This window comes from Lupinus angustifolius, chromosome LG05 (genome assembly GCF_001865875.1).
Source record: "Lupinus angustifolius cultivar Tanjil chromosome LG05, LupAngTanjil_v1.0, whole genome shotgun sequence".
NCBI lineage: Eukaryota > Viridiplantae > Streptophyta > Magnoliopsida > Fabales > Fabaceae > Lupinus > Lupinus angustifolius.
In genome coordinates this window covers 2,181,989-2,199,009 of record NC_032013.1, presented here as the reverse complement: position 1 = coordinate 2,199,009, position 17,021 = coordinate 2,181,989, and the positions used below count along the sequence as shown (strand labels likewise).

The window sequence follows — 17,021 nt, the reverse complement described above, 5'->3', positions numbered from 1 at the left end:
TAATTAAAAGACAACCTTCATTAAAAACACATAAAACCCTTAATGAAGATTGACAGTCACATAAACACATCTTACTTAAAAAAAACACAAGAAAAAAATGCATCTTATGGTGCATATATATAATATGTGTATATATATATAATTGTTTTGATTAAGAAAAAAGTTGTAAGGTAGCATTAAGAAATCTTTATAACTTTAGCGAGGCATCCATCTACAGGTTTAGGTGCTGGCAAACAAGTAATGGGACACTTTGAATTTACTCGTTCAAGCCTGCAAAATATAATTAATCAATTTAAAAAAACAGTAAAATAAATTACTATTTTTCTAGAAAAATATATACATTAACATTGTAGGAGTTTTGTAAATTATCAGTCTATCATCTACTATTCATTTTTAACCATTTTTATCTCTTCAAATAAAGTCATACAAATGAATAATAAATAATGAACAGTGAATAAGATCTTTATACTAATAATACATAAATATTATACATTTCTTCAAAAACTGACTCAATATTCTATTATGTTAGACATTTTAGGTGTTTATTTGAATTAAAAGGAATCAGACAGGTCTTGAATCTAAAGCTAAATACGTTACTCAAACATTCATAAGATAGATCCTAAGAGAGATTTGGACTTAGCACCAAAATATGAGAGATTTTGACTAATATATAAGAGATAGAGAAGAAGACTAACTTATAATTGAGGAGGAAATGATGCATAAATGTGGATATCTCTAGTTTTGCAAGGTCCATTCCAGGACAAAGCCTACTTCCAGCTCCAAAAGGAATGAAGGTTCCTGCTTTCCCATTATAATCCTGCATACACACATTTAATGTAATGTGTTGCGAATTGTCTGTGATTAAAAAATATTTTTGAATTTGATGGACCTAATACGATCTAATACGTTTGCATTGCATCTAATGTAGTCACATAATTATGATTCGATGTCACATTGCAACTGTGGTGTGATGTGATTGCAATAGTTACTGCGCCACAATATTGTGGCTACATTAGGTATGAATCAATCATACTTACATCCCATCTTGAAGGATTAAATTGTAGTGGATTTTCGTAATGTGTAGGATCCATGTGAACAGCTCTTCCCCAAACTAACACCGTCCATCCCTTTGGTATTATAAAACCTTAAAATGTACACAAAAGTAATTATGAGCAAATGACATGAACTTCCTTCACAAAATCAAAATATTTTAAGTCAATTAGCTAGGAATAAGAAAACCAATAAATTGAGTTTAAATGATGATATTTTAGTAGAACATAGTGAGGTCATGTAAAGATACACGATTGTGTTCCTAATGCACTAATCTGATGGTGAAGAGGGTGGTCGTAAGGATTGGAGTGCATGAGGTTGTAGGTTCGAGTCCCACCATCAATAAAAAATGGGAGCTATAAGGTGGTTAGATGGTAGGGTTAGGAGGTTGAGGGTGTGGAGTTTCACGCACAACAAAAGTACTAACATACTAACAACTAACATACTAACAATTGCCGATAAAAAAAAATATAGACTATCAAGTTTTGTATGGACCAACTTTAGTGGATTGACACCTTTCTACATAAAACAATAATATAAGTTGTGGACTTGAGCTAATGAAAAAATGTAAGATTAGAATGTTATGTATGTAATATGAAAACCCGAATAATGTAATTAATATAAACGTAATCATTATTCTCTGATAGATATTGGTAGTCGATAAAAGTAGGAGAAACCTAAACACAATTCATAAAACCTCATTAACAAATAACTTACCATTGATGTTCACATCAGCTATTGCTTTTCTGAAAGTTGCAAAGGCAATATTGGCCAGGCGCATGCTTTCATCGATTACCTAGACATAACAAGGTAACATTTGCTTAACCATTATTATGTATATGTATATGTATATGTATATGTAGGTGTAGTAGAAAACTAATTACTTTGCCAAGATAAACCATTTGCTTAATTTCTTTAATATCTATATGTTTCTGTGAAGGTTCTCTTGTCTTCAAGATTTCTTCCTGTTCCTCCTACAAGACACATAAACTTAGGTTGTAAGTGACAATTTTATAGCTCCAATCCACATAAACATATGCAGCAAATATGAGAAAAATAAGGCTAAAATACAATTTTGTTTCTTTAAGTTTCTCAATTTTTGTGCAATTTTAGTTTCCCATTTTTATGAGTGATTTTAATTCTTCAAGTCATATGAATGTGAAAAAATAATCATCATTTTACAAGAATGATCATCATTTTACAAGAATGATCATCATTTTAATACTTATGGAATGATAATCTGATCTTCTAGAATTGATTGTAAAATAAGCTGTAGATGCTCCCCACCTTTGATTGATTGAACAAATGAACAAATAAATTGATTCAAACAATAATCATATCAATTTGATATCTTGGTTAGTCCTCAACCATAGGTTAAACTATGCATAAAAAATCATTCAATGCACGAGGTTCTCACTTAGTCAGGTTTCGGAAGTATAGATGTATGCAACCTTACCGCAAGCAAAGAGACTACTGACATGATTAAATTCGTGACCATATCAAATTACTAACCTTAGCTTTCTTCAAAATTTCAGGATGATCTGTGAGATAAATAACTACCCATGTCAAAGTTGTTGCTGTGCTTTCATGACCAGCTGCTAGAAACCCTAACAACAAATCCACAATATCTTCATTCTCTAATTTCTTTCCATTCCCATCTTCTATTTGCAAAAGGATATCAGCAAGATCTTTCTTCCCTTCACGTAAACCATTTTCTATCATCATCCTCCTTTCATCCACAAGAGGTTGAATTATACTTGTCAACTTTTTACGTGCCTATTATACCATGCAAAAACATGAAATCAACCCCTCATATTGATAGAATTTTAGCAACCAAATAATCGAAATTAATATTCAAATCTAACCAAAATGAGTATAGTTTAAATATTTTTCAACCAATCACAAGCAGTAATACATGGAGTAACACAGTTTGTGAGATAGCAGATGTCCACCCCTACCATCAAACCATCTTATAACTCTCATTTTATATTGATGGTGGGATTCGAACAACTCCTGCACTTCATTCCTTACGATCACCCTCTTTACCAACCGACTCCCGTTTTTGTTTTAGATTTAATGCATGTAATATGCTGATGTTTTAGATTTGGTAAATGTAATAAGTTGTTTTGGATTTGAGTCAATATTTATGTTTCAAATTTGATTTGTCACATTGGCATTTAACAAACCTTTATTAAGGGTAGTCACTAAAATCAAAATAAACACCTTTATAACTAAACTTTAACAAAAAGAAAAGTACTTTTATAGGACCAAAATTAAAATGCCCTAGTTTATGGGGTAGAAACATATTTTAGCTTAATTGAAATAATGAGATAATATAATGTGACAGGATAGAAAAAGAACCTTAAGAGCTTTGTGATAAACAGAACCTGGTATGTTTACTGGTAGAGAGAATAAGCCATCAAACATTTCAGTGAACAAACCTCCAATGTTGTTAAAAACATGCATATTTTCAGATCCTAAGAAAACACCAACAATAACTTTAAACGTAACTTTCTTCATCTCTTTCAAAAACTGAACTGGGTATTTCATGCTAGATAAATCCTCTAAGGAATTTATAACACTTTCTTCAATACGGTCAACATAAACTGATAATGCTTTGTGACCAACAATAGGAGAAACAATTATGCGACGAAAACGTTTGTGTTCTGCACTGTAAGCATCATATATAGGTTTACTTCGTGCTAGTTCTGTAACTGTTGTTGGATAACCAAGCCTGAAGTGTTCATCATCTGTTAGAACTTGTCTGCACATGTCAGGTTGACAAATAATGATGCTTGGATTTCCAAACAAGTGTGTCTTGTAGATACCACTTTCTCCATGTCTGAAAATTTAAGAAATTGGTTAGGAAGATCTTTGTTTCAGTTTAGACAAAGATTTGTTGTTCCAAAATATGTCTCAAACCAAAACTTCTGGTTAACATAGTTAGATTTTGATATTCACATTATAGATTTTGTATCATGTATTTGAGTTAAATCAAAACTTCTAGAAAGAAAAATAAATCGAAGAAAACATAAGATTCACTTATAGTTACATAATTTTTTCATTGTCCAATGTATTGCACACCTAATTCATTGTTGAGGTTCATCATAATAAAATTAATGTAAAAGTAAGGAACTCTCCAGCCAAGTGAAACACATACTAATACTATTACCCCTCCCGGGTCACATTTTTTGTCCCATAGTTTATGTCATTCCATGTGTCATGGTATCTGATTGGTCAGAAAAATAATTAATAATCAAGTTTTAACTCAAATATATTTTTTCCGATCAATCACAAACTCATAGTACATGAAATGATACAAATTATGGGACAACAAATGTGTACCATACTCTTACATATGGAGGATAAAAGCTATGATAACAAGTGAAATTAGAAAATCCACTAAATGTTAAAAATATTTTAGTATGTTGAACTATCATTCTTGGAAGACTAAGTATTACGACAGAGAACAAAGACAACATCAAAACACGAAATTGAAATATTGGAGTTTCACGAAAATAGAATATTGATTGTCACATATATTGCAGATTTGAAAAAATAAAAAAAATGAAAATGGAATTTCTGGAAGAACATAGAACTCAATTTTCATAAATCATATATTCATATTAAACCATAAGTAATCAAAATTCAGGGATGAAGACACATTAAAAATGTAAAGCTCTCAAAAAAATGTCACTCAATCTTGGAATTTAAAACCTTATATACTCAAGAGAAACACAGGTTCATATATATAACATAATAATATAATATAAGGATAAGCAAATGCTAAATAATAAAAATCATAAAATCTATTAAACTAACCATTTAATATGATTATGTGGTATTCCCTTATCTGGCACCATGAGCAAGATCCAATAATATGAAGTAATTAATAACATCATAAAAAACATATAGTATGATATACAAAGATCTATATTATTATTATCTATACTACTAATAAAAGGAAAACCCAAAATAACTACTCACCATGATGTAATTTGTGGTTCTCACTATTTAGCCCTTACTATTTTCTAATTTTTACTATAAAAAAAAACCTATATATAACCTAATGTTCCTCTCCAACCAATATATGTTCCATATTATTTGGTTAAATATTTCTTCTTACATTGAACATTACACAATTCGAATAAATTCAACTGTAGATTACAAATATTTAACATAAAATATCATATTTCACATTTATGACATACAAATTATACATTATAAATGATAGAAAACCAGATTGACATGCACGACACGTTAGTATGTATAAGTCAAAAAGAAAAAGTAAAAATAAAACATATATAGCAACTTGAAATAATAAAAAAAAAGTGAGAGGAATGAAAACAAACTTGGAAATAATGTTGTTGATGAAGGAATTAGGATCACCATACAAGAAAGCTTTCATAAAGGGAACAATATTCCCTACAAGAGGCCAACCCATGTCACCTAGAGGGAGTAAGTAATGTTTTCTTCCTAATTTCAAATCATAATACCATCCATTCACTCTCCTTAAAATTATGAACACTAAAACATATCCCACTAATAATGTACTTGCAATGTTCATCCACAACAAAGTCAACACCATTTTTTTGAATGTCTTCTAAGGCTTAGTTAGTTGATGCTAATGATATATCACCCTACTATTTATAGGTAGGTATATAGTTGAATATGTTCTATAATAAAATGGCCATGCAAGTTACACGGGGAAATATATCATTTATATTTAAATCATTTAAAATAAAGGATTATATAGTGTACGAGGCACAACTTCCACTTAGGGGAGTTTGATTTGAGTATATCTAAATCTATATCTATCTATATCTATATCTATACTTCTATACTATATATAAAGCCAAAACATGGCGTAACCACCACCATGACATAATTTATATATTCATATTTTGCCCTTCAAAAATTTAATTTAAAAAAACCGTATAATCTTATATATTAACTATAAATTGTATATCTATACTACTTAATAAAGGAAAAACCTAACCTAACTTTCATGAAGTTATTTTGGGTTTTCCTATTTCATATTTTATAACTTCTAATTTTATTGTATAAGTTATACTTTCATTTTTATATATACTTATATTAATAAACATTTATTTCATATTTTATAACTTTCTAATTTTATTTTATAACTTCTAATTTCATCTTTATATATACTTATACAAATAAACTTTTATTTCATATTTTATAACTTCTAATTTTATTTTATAACTTCTAATTTTATCTTTACTAGCATGTTGACAGACACTACCGTGTCAACCCGCTTTCCTATTGTTTGTAATGTGTATTCTACATATTAAGTTGTATTATATATTGTAATTTGCAGTTGAATATATATTCGTTTGAGGTAATTGTTCAATCTTGAAGAAAGAATACATATACAATTGTGTTCATCAAGAATAGAGTCTTAATATCTTCACTTAATTTTATTTTCTAGCATGTTAACAAGCACTAAAGGTCTGTCAACCCAATTTCCTATCATTTGTAATGTGTATTCTATATATAAAAGTGATTTTTTATCTAATTAATTAAAATCTATTAAATAAATCTATTTCGTTGGTCACAATGTATATCCATTAAATTAAAAAATAGGAATGCATGAAATATATTGCATTGGTCACAATGTATGCAATTGAGTAAAGAGTATGTGAATATTTGACATTTAAAACATCCAGACTACACGTTACAAACAATATGAAAGCGGATTGACAGACACAGTAGTACCTGTCAACACGCTAGAAAATAAAATTAAGTGAAGATATCAGGACTCTATTCTTGATGAACACAATTGTATATGCATCATTTCTTTAAGATTGAACAATTACCTCAAACGAATATATATTCAACTGCAAATTACAATATATAATACAACTTAATATGTAGAATAATATTACTTCTGTAATTTGAATTCATAGTTTCTATATTATAAGACGGACAATTTTATCGATACGTCAAGATTTATCACGTCCATATATGTTACCATCATAATATATAAAATATAATTTTATGATATATGTCACCATCATAATAAAATATAATGTATTAATTTTATAGATAATATATCATTTTCACTCATTTTGTCTTATCTTGCCCTAAAGAACGTAGTTAGTGGAGTTCATGCTTCTTTTTTTTTAACATAGTGTTCCCCACGTACTTGGAAAATGGTGGGAAATGGTCTCCTCTTTGAAACTAGCACCGGTGATACTGACCAATCATTCCTACATGTATAAGGAATCTTTCAATGTGTCAAATGATGTCTCATTTCTTTTTCCAGATAATTAGATATTGTCACATCAATAAAAGAATATATTTAAAACAAAAAAAGTAATATTTTAATTCATCCAAGACAGAGAATGAGACACTATTTGAAATATGTAATCTGGTTGATCACATCATATATCTGGCAGACTCTAAATTTTCTTATTTTTAAATTTGTCTACTTATTAACTAATTAATATGATTTTATGAAGAATCATATTGCTATTACCATCGTGTATCCAAATACTTTCACGATTTTTTTATATTTTGTTAAAATAACTTTAACAATATGGTTATCTCGGTAATTTGCTTTTACTTTCTATTCATTTTATAAAAAACTAGTGTGTATATGCACTTCATGTCTGTCGGTAAATATTGTATGATACTATATATTCAATTTTTATATGTTTCATGTTTTAAAATTAGAATATATTTGTTGTGTTCGGTGTACTTTATATTATATTTTGTGTGTGTTTATGATAATGTTTAATTTAAGGTTAGATATGTGGTTAATTAATGTGTTGGTGGTGATTGCTTAGAATTATATAGTTTTTTTGTAAAAATTAAATAATGCCAAGGGCAAAACAGGAAGTGAAAATTACATAATGAGAGAAGTTATTTCAAGTTTTGACTTTATATATAGTATAGATAAAGCTCAAATCTCTTTCACTCAAATACAATTGAATACCAAGAAGACGTTGGTCTAGTGGTGTAAGACCTCATTGGATCCCTAACGTTGAGGATTGATTCCTGGGAACAACACTTATTAGGAGGGACAACCACGAACCTCGAAAGAGATTAATTTTTTACCCAAACAGTTGAAGAGATACCCTTAATAATACAAAAAAAAATATAATTAAACGAGGGCATCAAAGATATGGCTAAGAACATACACAAAACAGCATTGATATTTGGTGTTATTTCTGACTGCGAATGTGGTAAGGATTAAGAACTACATTTGTAGCATAAAGAGAGAAACTTGATTGATACGGAGATTAATGATCCAAACTGGATTCAAATATAGGGTAAATGAAAATCTCTATAAAAGACTCTATAAAATATGAATTATGAGCTATTCATTCTTCCTATCGCATATAACCCGATAACAATATCACTCTCTCGTAATGTTGTTGATAAGTTGATAAGAATTAATTAAAAAATTGTATTTAATTTGAAAGGGTAAAATTGTATTTAACTGATTAGACCGAATGATCTAAAATATAAAATTGTATTTAATTTGAAAGAGAATAATTTAAAAAATGTTAAAGATCTAGAGTTAACAAGTCAAAATACCACCATTAATAGTGTTTTTCATAAAGGAGTTAAAGGTTTGCAAAATATAAAATTGTATTTAATATGAAAGGGAATGATTTAAAAATAAATTAAAGAGTTAGTGTTAACAAGTAAAATCTCTATGCTTAGAATAAAAATCTCCCTGATCATGAGTCTTAAGCAATAATAATTGTCAATATAAAAATCTCTATGCTGGAGGTTTATGCATGTGCTAACAATAATTGTCAATATAAATATTCTTTACATAGTGAATAAATCATATATTATCATATATTAAAATAATAACACATAACAAATACTAGTTAGTTACACATAATGCTTTCACATTTATTAAATAATGCTTTAAACTACGCACTAGTTAGTTACATGTTGTGAAGAATGTGGTTTTGGTGGAACATAAAAAGAATTACCACAATCAATTGGAGTTTGCATTAGTGGATTCCATCGATCAAATATTATACGGCCACCTCTACCCATTCTTCCACGAAATTTGTATGAATTTTGTGACATTCCATTTTTTGTGATGGAATTTGGTGCCATAATGCCTGCCATAGCCAACTTATGTGGGAGTAGAGGCTTGGTGAACAACAAAACTGGCTCAAGAGGATCCTGCATAAATCCCATTCCATAACTTATCAGCTAACATATTGAACTATTGAAAAAGGTCGACCGAGTGCATAAAAATCTGTTGGGTATCCACACGAGCGAATAGCTTGTTTCTGGTTTTTGAACTCAGTTTCTCCAGGTCACAAGGCAAACAACCTTATTGTTGCGTTGAAGTGTAACAAAATGAACTATCAACAACAACAACTATCAAGCCTTTATCCCACTAGGTGGAGTCGGCTACATGGATCGAAAGATACCATAATGTTCTATCATAAATTATGTTCATTGACAAAGCATGTTGAACTATCAACGTAACAAAAATATGGGGAAAACATCAGGACACAAAGGGAAAGAGAGTGTAAGTTCCCCTAATATTTCAACCAAAAAAGTCCTACTAATAGTAATTAAATAAAGATGTTTTGGGTCTCCAAGATTGACTAGATTTTGTTTCAGTCTCAAACATTTTTGAGACTAATGTTTAGAGACTAAAACCATAGTCAACTTTCAGAGACTGATAAGGTATTTATGCCTTAAAGGAATTATTGAAAGTTTTTTACCTTTTTATATTTGAATGCATTCACTCTTATGTAATACTAATTCCTTTACTGTGTATTATAGGCTTATAGCCTATTAAGAAGATTTTTAGGTTAAAATGTTAAGATGATTTAACATTACTGAACCATAAAAGAAAAAGTGCAAGAAAAGACTACCAAATTACCAGTTTATGAGGCCATTCACGTGGGACATATCTCCTCTTAAACACTTGCTTTGTGCTAACTGCAGGAACCATGGGCAGGTTGGTGTCATAGGAAGGCAAATTCTGCACAGCAGAAGGCCGAGGAAGACGATTTGTCATGACATCATCTGAATCAAAAAATTCCTCTTCGCTTGAAACAAACTTCGACGAGACAGGAGTAAATCCGGCGGGTGCCAAGTTGTCTTCCAAAAACTCAGCTTCATTCTGAAATAGAGGATCATACATAAGTCCAAACAAATTAATATAACTAAATCATCAAATCATGTTCTTATTTTATACGTTTTTATAATTCAGTAAGAGAAAATAAAATCAGCGGTCCACAACTCCTATAAGTTCCTGAGAAGGATGAAACTGGACCACAAAGGTGCACAAAATAGTGTAGTTTTTTCACATACAACTCTCATTCTTCTTTTTTCACACCTTTATTGATCGATGAACTCGTGAACAGAAAATAAGGGCAAAAACAACAAAGGACAAACTCCTTGTGTTGAATATATTCATTTTCGGAATTGTATTCCATCCCATAACAAATGACTGACACAACCAGGCCTAGATTCCTACTAGATACATGAAATTTCTAAGAATTAACTCTTAAGTATGTACACAATTATAATACAAAAGTATATTTGTACCTTGTACTTCATTTGCATCCTCTGTAGTGTAACTTCACTCTCCATAACTTCTCTTTTTTTCTCTTCTCTCTGGTTATGATTGTACATTAACTAAATTAGAATCAATAAAAAATGATGTAACTATGATATAACTCCAGGGACATAACTCGAAAGTCACACCTTGATCAGATCTTCCAGCAAGCCCTTAGCTTGGTCAAGGTTGCGCCTAACCTGTACAAGGAGAAAGCATTTAAAAAAATTTCAGGTAAATATAAAATGCACCGTAAAGATTCGAATCCAAAAGGAAAGAAAATTTGTAGCCACATTTCTGCAGGCGGCCAACTAAGATGAACATTTCACAACAAAACAAAGTAAATTGTAAAATCCTAACTTAATCAGCAGTTTCTAAGTTAAAACAACTAGCTCAGTGCACGAGGCTCTCACCTAGTGGAGGTTTAAGGAGGGTAGATGTAATCAACCTTACCCTCACAAGCGAAGAAGCTCAGGATTTACTGTTACGCCGAGGCTCACCCTCTAAGTTAAAACAGCTAACACTACACTGAAATTCATGAAACTTCAAAAAAATACAATTGAACTCGAATCATTTTAATTTAAATTGACAATCACATGCATTATAGTAGTAAAATCTAATTCTAGTGAATAAAGAAAATATTTTAACTAAGAAACTATGAGGTATACACCAAGAGAAACATACCACTCTTTACGATTTTTAAATGTGTACGTTTCTTTTAAATTGAATTTGTGCTTACTTTCAATATCAAATTATTAAATTTCATGTATTAAGCTGTCTTATCAAACACATTGCTTCTATTTAAAACATCTAAGAAAAACAATTGTACCACCCGTCTCCCAGCACCAGGCCCACAAAAGAGAAGCTTCAAGCACATTTTTACTAACTTCAACATAGACCAAAGAACTAGAATCATTTAGAGGAGCTAACCTGGCGAAGCTTTTCAAATGACTGTAAATTGTTTTCTCTCCTCTGCATCTGAACAGAAAATCCGCAAGAGCTAAGTCAACCAACAATCATATACAAATCTCAAGCATTATCGAAAACTGAGGCGCAATGAGCCAACTTACCCTTCTTGTGTGAAGCTTGTGGGCCTTCTCCCTCGGCCGAAACACATTATATGGGTTAGTGTCATTAACAGGTGGAGGTGGCTGCAAGCAAATTGCAGTTCATCTGTCAAACCTCTTCATAACGAACTTTCAAGCATACAATTTTAGCCAGAAAAAGAAATGAAGTAACTCTAGCTGCTAAAAAGCAGCAAAGTGAATAATAAGAAAATTTGTGGAGGAAGATTTTCAAAAGAAGAATGGATCCTGGAACGGAGAAAACTAAATTACAAGAGGGTGAATTATACAGTATTCACAAAAATATGGAAAATATGTGATCAACAAAATTAACATGGCTGAGAGAATGCCTAAATAAACCATTAAAATACAAGAGATAATAAATTCAATGGTAATCCCATACCAAACTTTGAGATCATGTTAAAAGGCTGTTAAAAGAAACTATACATCACTAAAAACCTGTCAAAGATATTGTAGCCGCCTGGCCAGATTTATTATCCGAAGAAAAGAAAATGTATTGTAGCTGAATTAAGTAATAGAACTGATAAATCACTAATCAAATATTTTTATTTTAAGTTTAACCGAAAATACATATATACTAATACATCATTCAATAAATATATAAAATATTAATCATAATGTTATTGTAGCTAACCTGCAAGCGTCTCAAAATGGGTTTTTGCCAACTTTCTCGCTGTCCACAAAAACATGGTAAACAAGAAAAGGAAAATAATAAGGAACCAATGTTTTTTAGTTTTTTATAATATGCATCATTATCTTTTAGCTAATACTGACTAATAAGTAGTAACAGCAAATAACTAATGATCATCTTTAATTTAGAAAAATGAATTAATAGTGAGGTAAGCATTTAATTATCAGAGAAAACAGCAGCATGAATGAGTAAAAGATAATTTTAAATTCATCAGTCTCCAACTCCTTAATAAACTCTATTGTAATCAGCAGCATTGTAAAACCGGTTCGTACCGGCCGGTTCAACCGGTAAACCAATCCCAATACCGGTACGATATAACAATCATACCGGTCAAAATCGGCCAAAACCGGTTATACCGGCCGGTTTTCAATTGAACCGTACCGGTCATACCAGCCGATTTTTATTTAAAATTAATTTTTGTAATGAAAATAAAAAAAATATTAGTTTTTTATTGATTTTTCAACATTAATATTAATATATTATATATGTATATCTAACTTCACCGGTATGCGGTTTAATTAGTGAACCACCGATTGAACCACAATACCATTATATCAGTACCCTGACCAGTTTGATGATCGGTACAGTATTAATAACATCGGTAATCAGTAATCCTATCCTTAGTCACATTAATGAAAAACGTGGCATATTCTAGCAGTCTCAATTCTACCCATCAGCATCCATTTTCTATCATGTGAATGTTAATATATACCAAGCCATGGTTCTGGAACTCATATTGAAAGCAATTATTGAATGTCATTCACAAAGTTAATTCATAAACAAAAGAAGGCATCTCTTTAATAAATGGTAGTTTAGTGTTGATTCCATACCTTCTCTTTCCAGTATTCATACACAGACTGGATAACTGTATATTTGATGGACTGCACTTGCAAGGCCTATCGTTTAAAAAATAAAACTTTTTTATAAGCCCAATGAGAATCATATAGAAATTTTTTGTAAAGCAATATTTGTATTGCAGGAAAAGGATATGAAATGCATTCTGAAATTTGAAAGAATCTCCTACGGTATTGAGCAACATAATTTAATAAGTAGTAAATAATAACGAGAATAAAGAAATATTCGGAGAAAACTAATAATTCATTAAAAATCATCAAACAAGAAAAGGTATAAACAGAATATCCATCAATCAAATATTAACCTTCAAAAACTGCACTTCTACACCTTAATTTATCATTGGCATAAGACGGTTAAATATTCCCCTAAGACCGTTACAAGACAAACACTTCGATAAAAGGAAATATCCATAATCCAGGTTTATGAAGTGTTGAGATTTTAGGAACGAAAATCAATATGTCATTCTCATACAAGAATGCAATCAGCTTAAAAACTGTTAAGAGAGTAGTAAGTTCACCGGGCCTCCATCTAACAGCATAAGCTTTTATGAGAGTTGGATCTTAACATACTACACCATGACCATTACAAATGAAATACATCTTCCCAGCTGATACACTAACAACTAATCGAACAAGAGGAAAAATACCCGTTCTTAGTAAACCAATACATATTAATGAAGTGTTAATTAAACTACATACAATTCAACATATATTCTGAACACATAAAAACAAATTATCAAAAGTTTGACCTCCATAGCAGTATCAAGTCGTAGTTGCACAAGAATTGGTGAACCGAGAGTGGGTGTTATAAGTCCAGCTCTTTCACGAGCTTTATGATCTAATACCTCCAACTTGAAAAGAAGACACTCAAACCTATCCACAAAACAATTTAAATGAAAACCGGAAGTAAGAGACAGAAGCATACATAGTGCAGATCGTATGTAACATTACAGGATGATATGAAAAGATAAGTTGCAAACAAGTGAAAACTCAAAGGAATAGAAGACTGAGTCAAACCATATGAAAAATCATTAGTGGTTGTGTTGTGGGGTTTTCAGGTCTTGTCACATCTTAAGCTAAACCCAAAAATTATATGAGATACTTTATAACATTAACATACCCTTGTGTTAAATGTATAAAATGATCACATTATAAGAGCAGGATTCATATTCTGTGTATTTCTTGACAATAATGCAACTTGATACAAAATTTGAAATCTACTTATTAATTTCTATACAATGAAGATAATTCACTGTCACAAAAATGATAGTTAAATAATTCAACCAAACCATGATCAAAACTATCAACTTGTTTTCAAGCAATCTGGGATACGAAATACATAGCATACAACACAAATAAATGAAAATAGAACAGCAAATATAAACAAAAACTATTAAACTGAAACCAACCATAAGCAAGTAGCATCCATGAAAAAATAAACTAACTGAAACAACAATGCTAGAATTCAGGTCAAAAAATTACATTTCAGGTGTCAGAATATTTATTTCTTCATTAAACTCTGAAAGCCAGTCCTCGTCTTCATTGTCCAAGTCATATTCAATAAACTCTCCAATCTCAGCCCGAGCTACCACATTTGACAGAAATTTCAGTACAAAAAACAGAATTTACAAAAGAGTGGTACAGTGCATGAGGCTCCCACATGGTGGAAGTTGGGGAAGGTGTATGTACGCAGGTCTACCCCACGAGCCGAGAGGCTTTTTCCACAAATGGAAGGTTCTTTTGTAAATTGGAATTTACAAGATGAATAAAGGACCTTCCAAAATTATTCTTAAATAAATAAATAATCTATTTAGTGGCCGTACCACCTCTTGCCCGCAAATAGGAGGTTGGTTGAGAGAAAGTGCAAGAATAGTCTCTTTCATATGTATCCACAACAACAAACTGAGGAGTAGGAATTTCAGAAGTCCCCACTTTCTTGCTGGGAGCTGGATGTACCTAAGAAAAATAAACATAAATTATTGATCAAATCAACATTATATGATTTATTTCTATTACTGATTTGTACTAGGCCAACTGATTTCTTTCCAGCATAGGATCAGGGTTATGCACATTAAAACACAATTCTCTCATTTCGGTAGAGAACCACGAATTGGTTCTTGCATACCGTACCAATTTGTGGTTCTTTTATGAACTGGTTCTCTATAATTAACGAACGAGAATTTCACCTATAGTTTAAGTTAAAGAAAGAACAAAGATAAAAAGAGTAATGGGTGATATGCACTCACCTACATGAATGAGTTACAACAAACAAGAAATAATTTTATGCTAGGGTATTTCTCCTAGGTTGAAGCCAAAGTTGATTCAAACCTACAAGAAGTGGCACTAGAAATGGTTGTCCATGGAGCTATCGAAACCCTACTGAATATACCCTAAAATACCGGTATTTGACAGAGGTAGCATACTGCATACTACGTACCCGCACCAAAGAGAACCACATATGAGGTGACTATGGTTATGCATTATCGACTTCTGACTTCTGAGTATTTGAAATTTCAATTATTAAGATTATTTAATATTTTATCATAGATTCTCATGAGGTATTCATAAACCTGTAATTTAAATACCAGATAGTTCAGGTTAACATGGCAAACACCTTTCTTATTTGTACAAGGCCAAGTACTTGTTAGTTATATGGTAAACCAGTGATTACCTTGATGCTAACTACACTGTAGTATATATCTAGCTTCTAGCAACTACTAGAACATCAAGAAAGCTAATCCGGAAACACAACAAACTTAAAACAAGCCAACATATTGGCATCCACAATAACAATTAAAAAGTAAACAAGCAGTAACTTCAAACAGAGTACGATAAAATAGCGCCATGAAGCTTCAAACCCCATACCTCATTTTCTACCTCAGGGACAGCACGTAGGAATTGCGAATTACGGGTGGAAGTGGGTGCCTCGTCATCATCAAAGTCCTTAAAGGACTTGACAATGGGAAGCTTCTTGTGAATGTCGAGTGGTCGAGGCCTAAAAGATAACCTACTCATTTCTACTAATCTATTAATTTCCCTTCATTCCAATGTCATAAGTCCTTTTTATGCCACAAATTTTAATCAAATCCCTGTGTTTGAAACCACAAGGGGCAAAGTCTTAATCCCTGTGAAGCAAAAAAACATAAAAAGAAAAATATACACACACAATGCACAAATTCAAATGCTGTATTATTTATCAACACAACATAACCAATAAACAAGGGTACTGCGTGTTGAACAAAACTTAAGAGTCTTAGACAATGGGCACTATATACGAAGTAAAATTATTCAAACCCCAGAAGAAAAAAATTGAATTTTTGTGGTGAAAACAGCGAGAATTGAAGGAATGCAGACAGAGTGAATCACAGAAACAAATAAAGTTCCTCCGTTCAAAAATTCACGGACGAAAACCGAAAATAGTGAAATAAAAAATCTAAATTGATTCATACATGTTTAGGAGTTCGAAAGAGCTAGCAAGATAGTGATGTGTATTTTCACCGATTTGGTGAACACGTATTGGTGGTGAGTGAGTTTGACTTAGGAGAAGAAAACCCTAACCCTAAATTGATCAAACTTGTTTTTTTATTTTTTGTGCGTTTCTTAAAGGTTGAATTTTCCACTGTGCTTTCAACTACGGTACATTCTTTCTTCCCAGCTTGCTCTGATCTGGTTTTTCCTTTTTATTTCTTCTATTCTTAATTTAGCTTCCATTTTTATTTATTTTTCAATAAAAAATTGAATCATTTGACTTAAAGTTGTTGCTTTTTTTT

At 31.1% G+C, this 17,021-nt stretch overlaps 2 protein-coding genes across 5 annotated transcripts; both read right to left on the bottom strand.

The window, feature by feature from the left end:
- LOC109347422 (beta-amyrin 11-oxidase-like) lies at positions 120-5,687 on the bottom strand. Its single transcript, XM_019587271.1, has 8 exons — positions 5,403-5,687; positions 3,412-3,892; positions 2,563-2,826; positions 1,935-2,024; positions 1,768-1,846; positions 1,038-1,144; positions 696-817; positions 120-270 (listed from the first exon to the last, which is right to left on the bottom strand). The coding sequence occupies exons 1-8, from the start codon at positions 5,636-5,638 to the stop codon at positions 177-179; spliced, it is 1,473 nt and encodes a 490-aa protein (XP_019442816.1). The 5' UTR covers positions 5,639-5,687; the 3' UTR covers positions 120-176.
- On the bottom strand, positions 8,862-16,867 carry LOC109347420 (enhancer of polycomb-like protein 1). 4 transcript variants are annotated; one of them, XM_019587267.1, is made up of 13 exons: positions 16,316-16,867; positions 16,117-16,282; positions 15,075-15,207; positions 14,734-14,836; positions 14,001-14,124; positions 13,228-13,293; positions 12,341-12,379; positions 11,692-11,772; positions 11,552-11,599; positions 10,771-10,821; positions 10,612-10,680; positions 9,941-10,183; positions 8,862-9,225 (listed from the first exon to the last, which is right to left on the bottom strand). In XM_019587267.1, the coding sequence occupies exons 2-13, from the start codon at positions 16,264-16,266 to the stop codon at positions 8,971-8,973; spliced, it is 1,362 nt and encodes a 453-aa protein (XP_019442812.1). In that variant the 5' UTR covers positions 16,267-16,282; positions 16,316-16,867; the 3' UTR covers positions 8,862-8,970. The 4 variants fall into 4 exon arrangements, with proteins under 4 accessions (XP_019442812.1, XP_019442811.1, XP_019442810.1 ...); XM_019587266.1 differs by having other exon boundaries at positions 16,117-16,376; positions 16,701-16,866; XM_019587265.1 differs by having other exon boundaries at positions 16,117-16,340; positions 16,701-16,866.

Coding starts and splice junctions, on each gene's coding strand:
- LOC109347422 (XM_019587271.1), bottom strand. CDS start 5,638: ATGGTGTTGACTTTGTTGTGGATGAACATTGCAAGTACATTATTAGTG. Junction 2,025..2,562: donor AAATTTTGAAGAAAGCTAAG/GTTAGTAATTTG, acceptor TGTGTCTTGTAG/GAGGAACAGGAAGAAATCTT. Junction 1,145..1,767: donor AGCTGATGTGAACATCAATG/GTAAGTTATTTG, acceptor GTACATTTTAAG/GTTTTATAATACCAAAGGGA.
- LOC109347420 (XM_019587268.1), bottom strand. CDS start 16,266: ATGAGTAGGTTATCTTTTAGGCCTCGACCACTCGACATTCACAAGAAG. Junction 15,208..16,116: donor TCCCTGAGGTAGAAAATGAG/GTATGGGGTTTG, acceptor TATTTTTCTTAG/GTACATCCAGCTCCCAGCAA. Junction 10,822..11,551: donor CATTTGAAAAGCTTCGCCAG/GTTAGCTCCTCT, acceptor CTCCTTGTACAG/GTTAGGCGCAACCTTGACCA.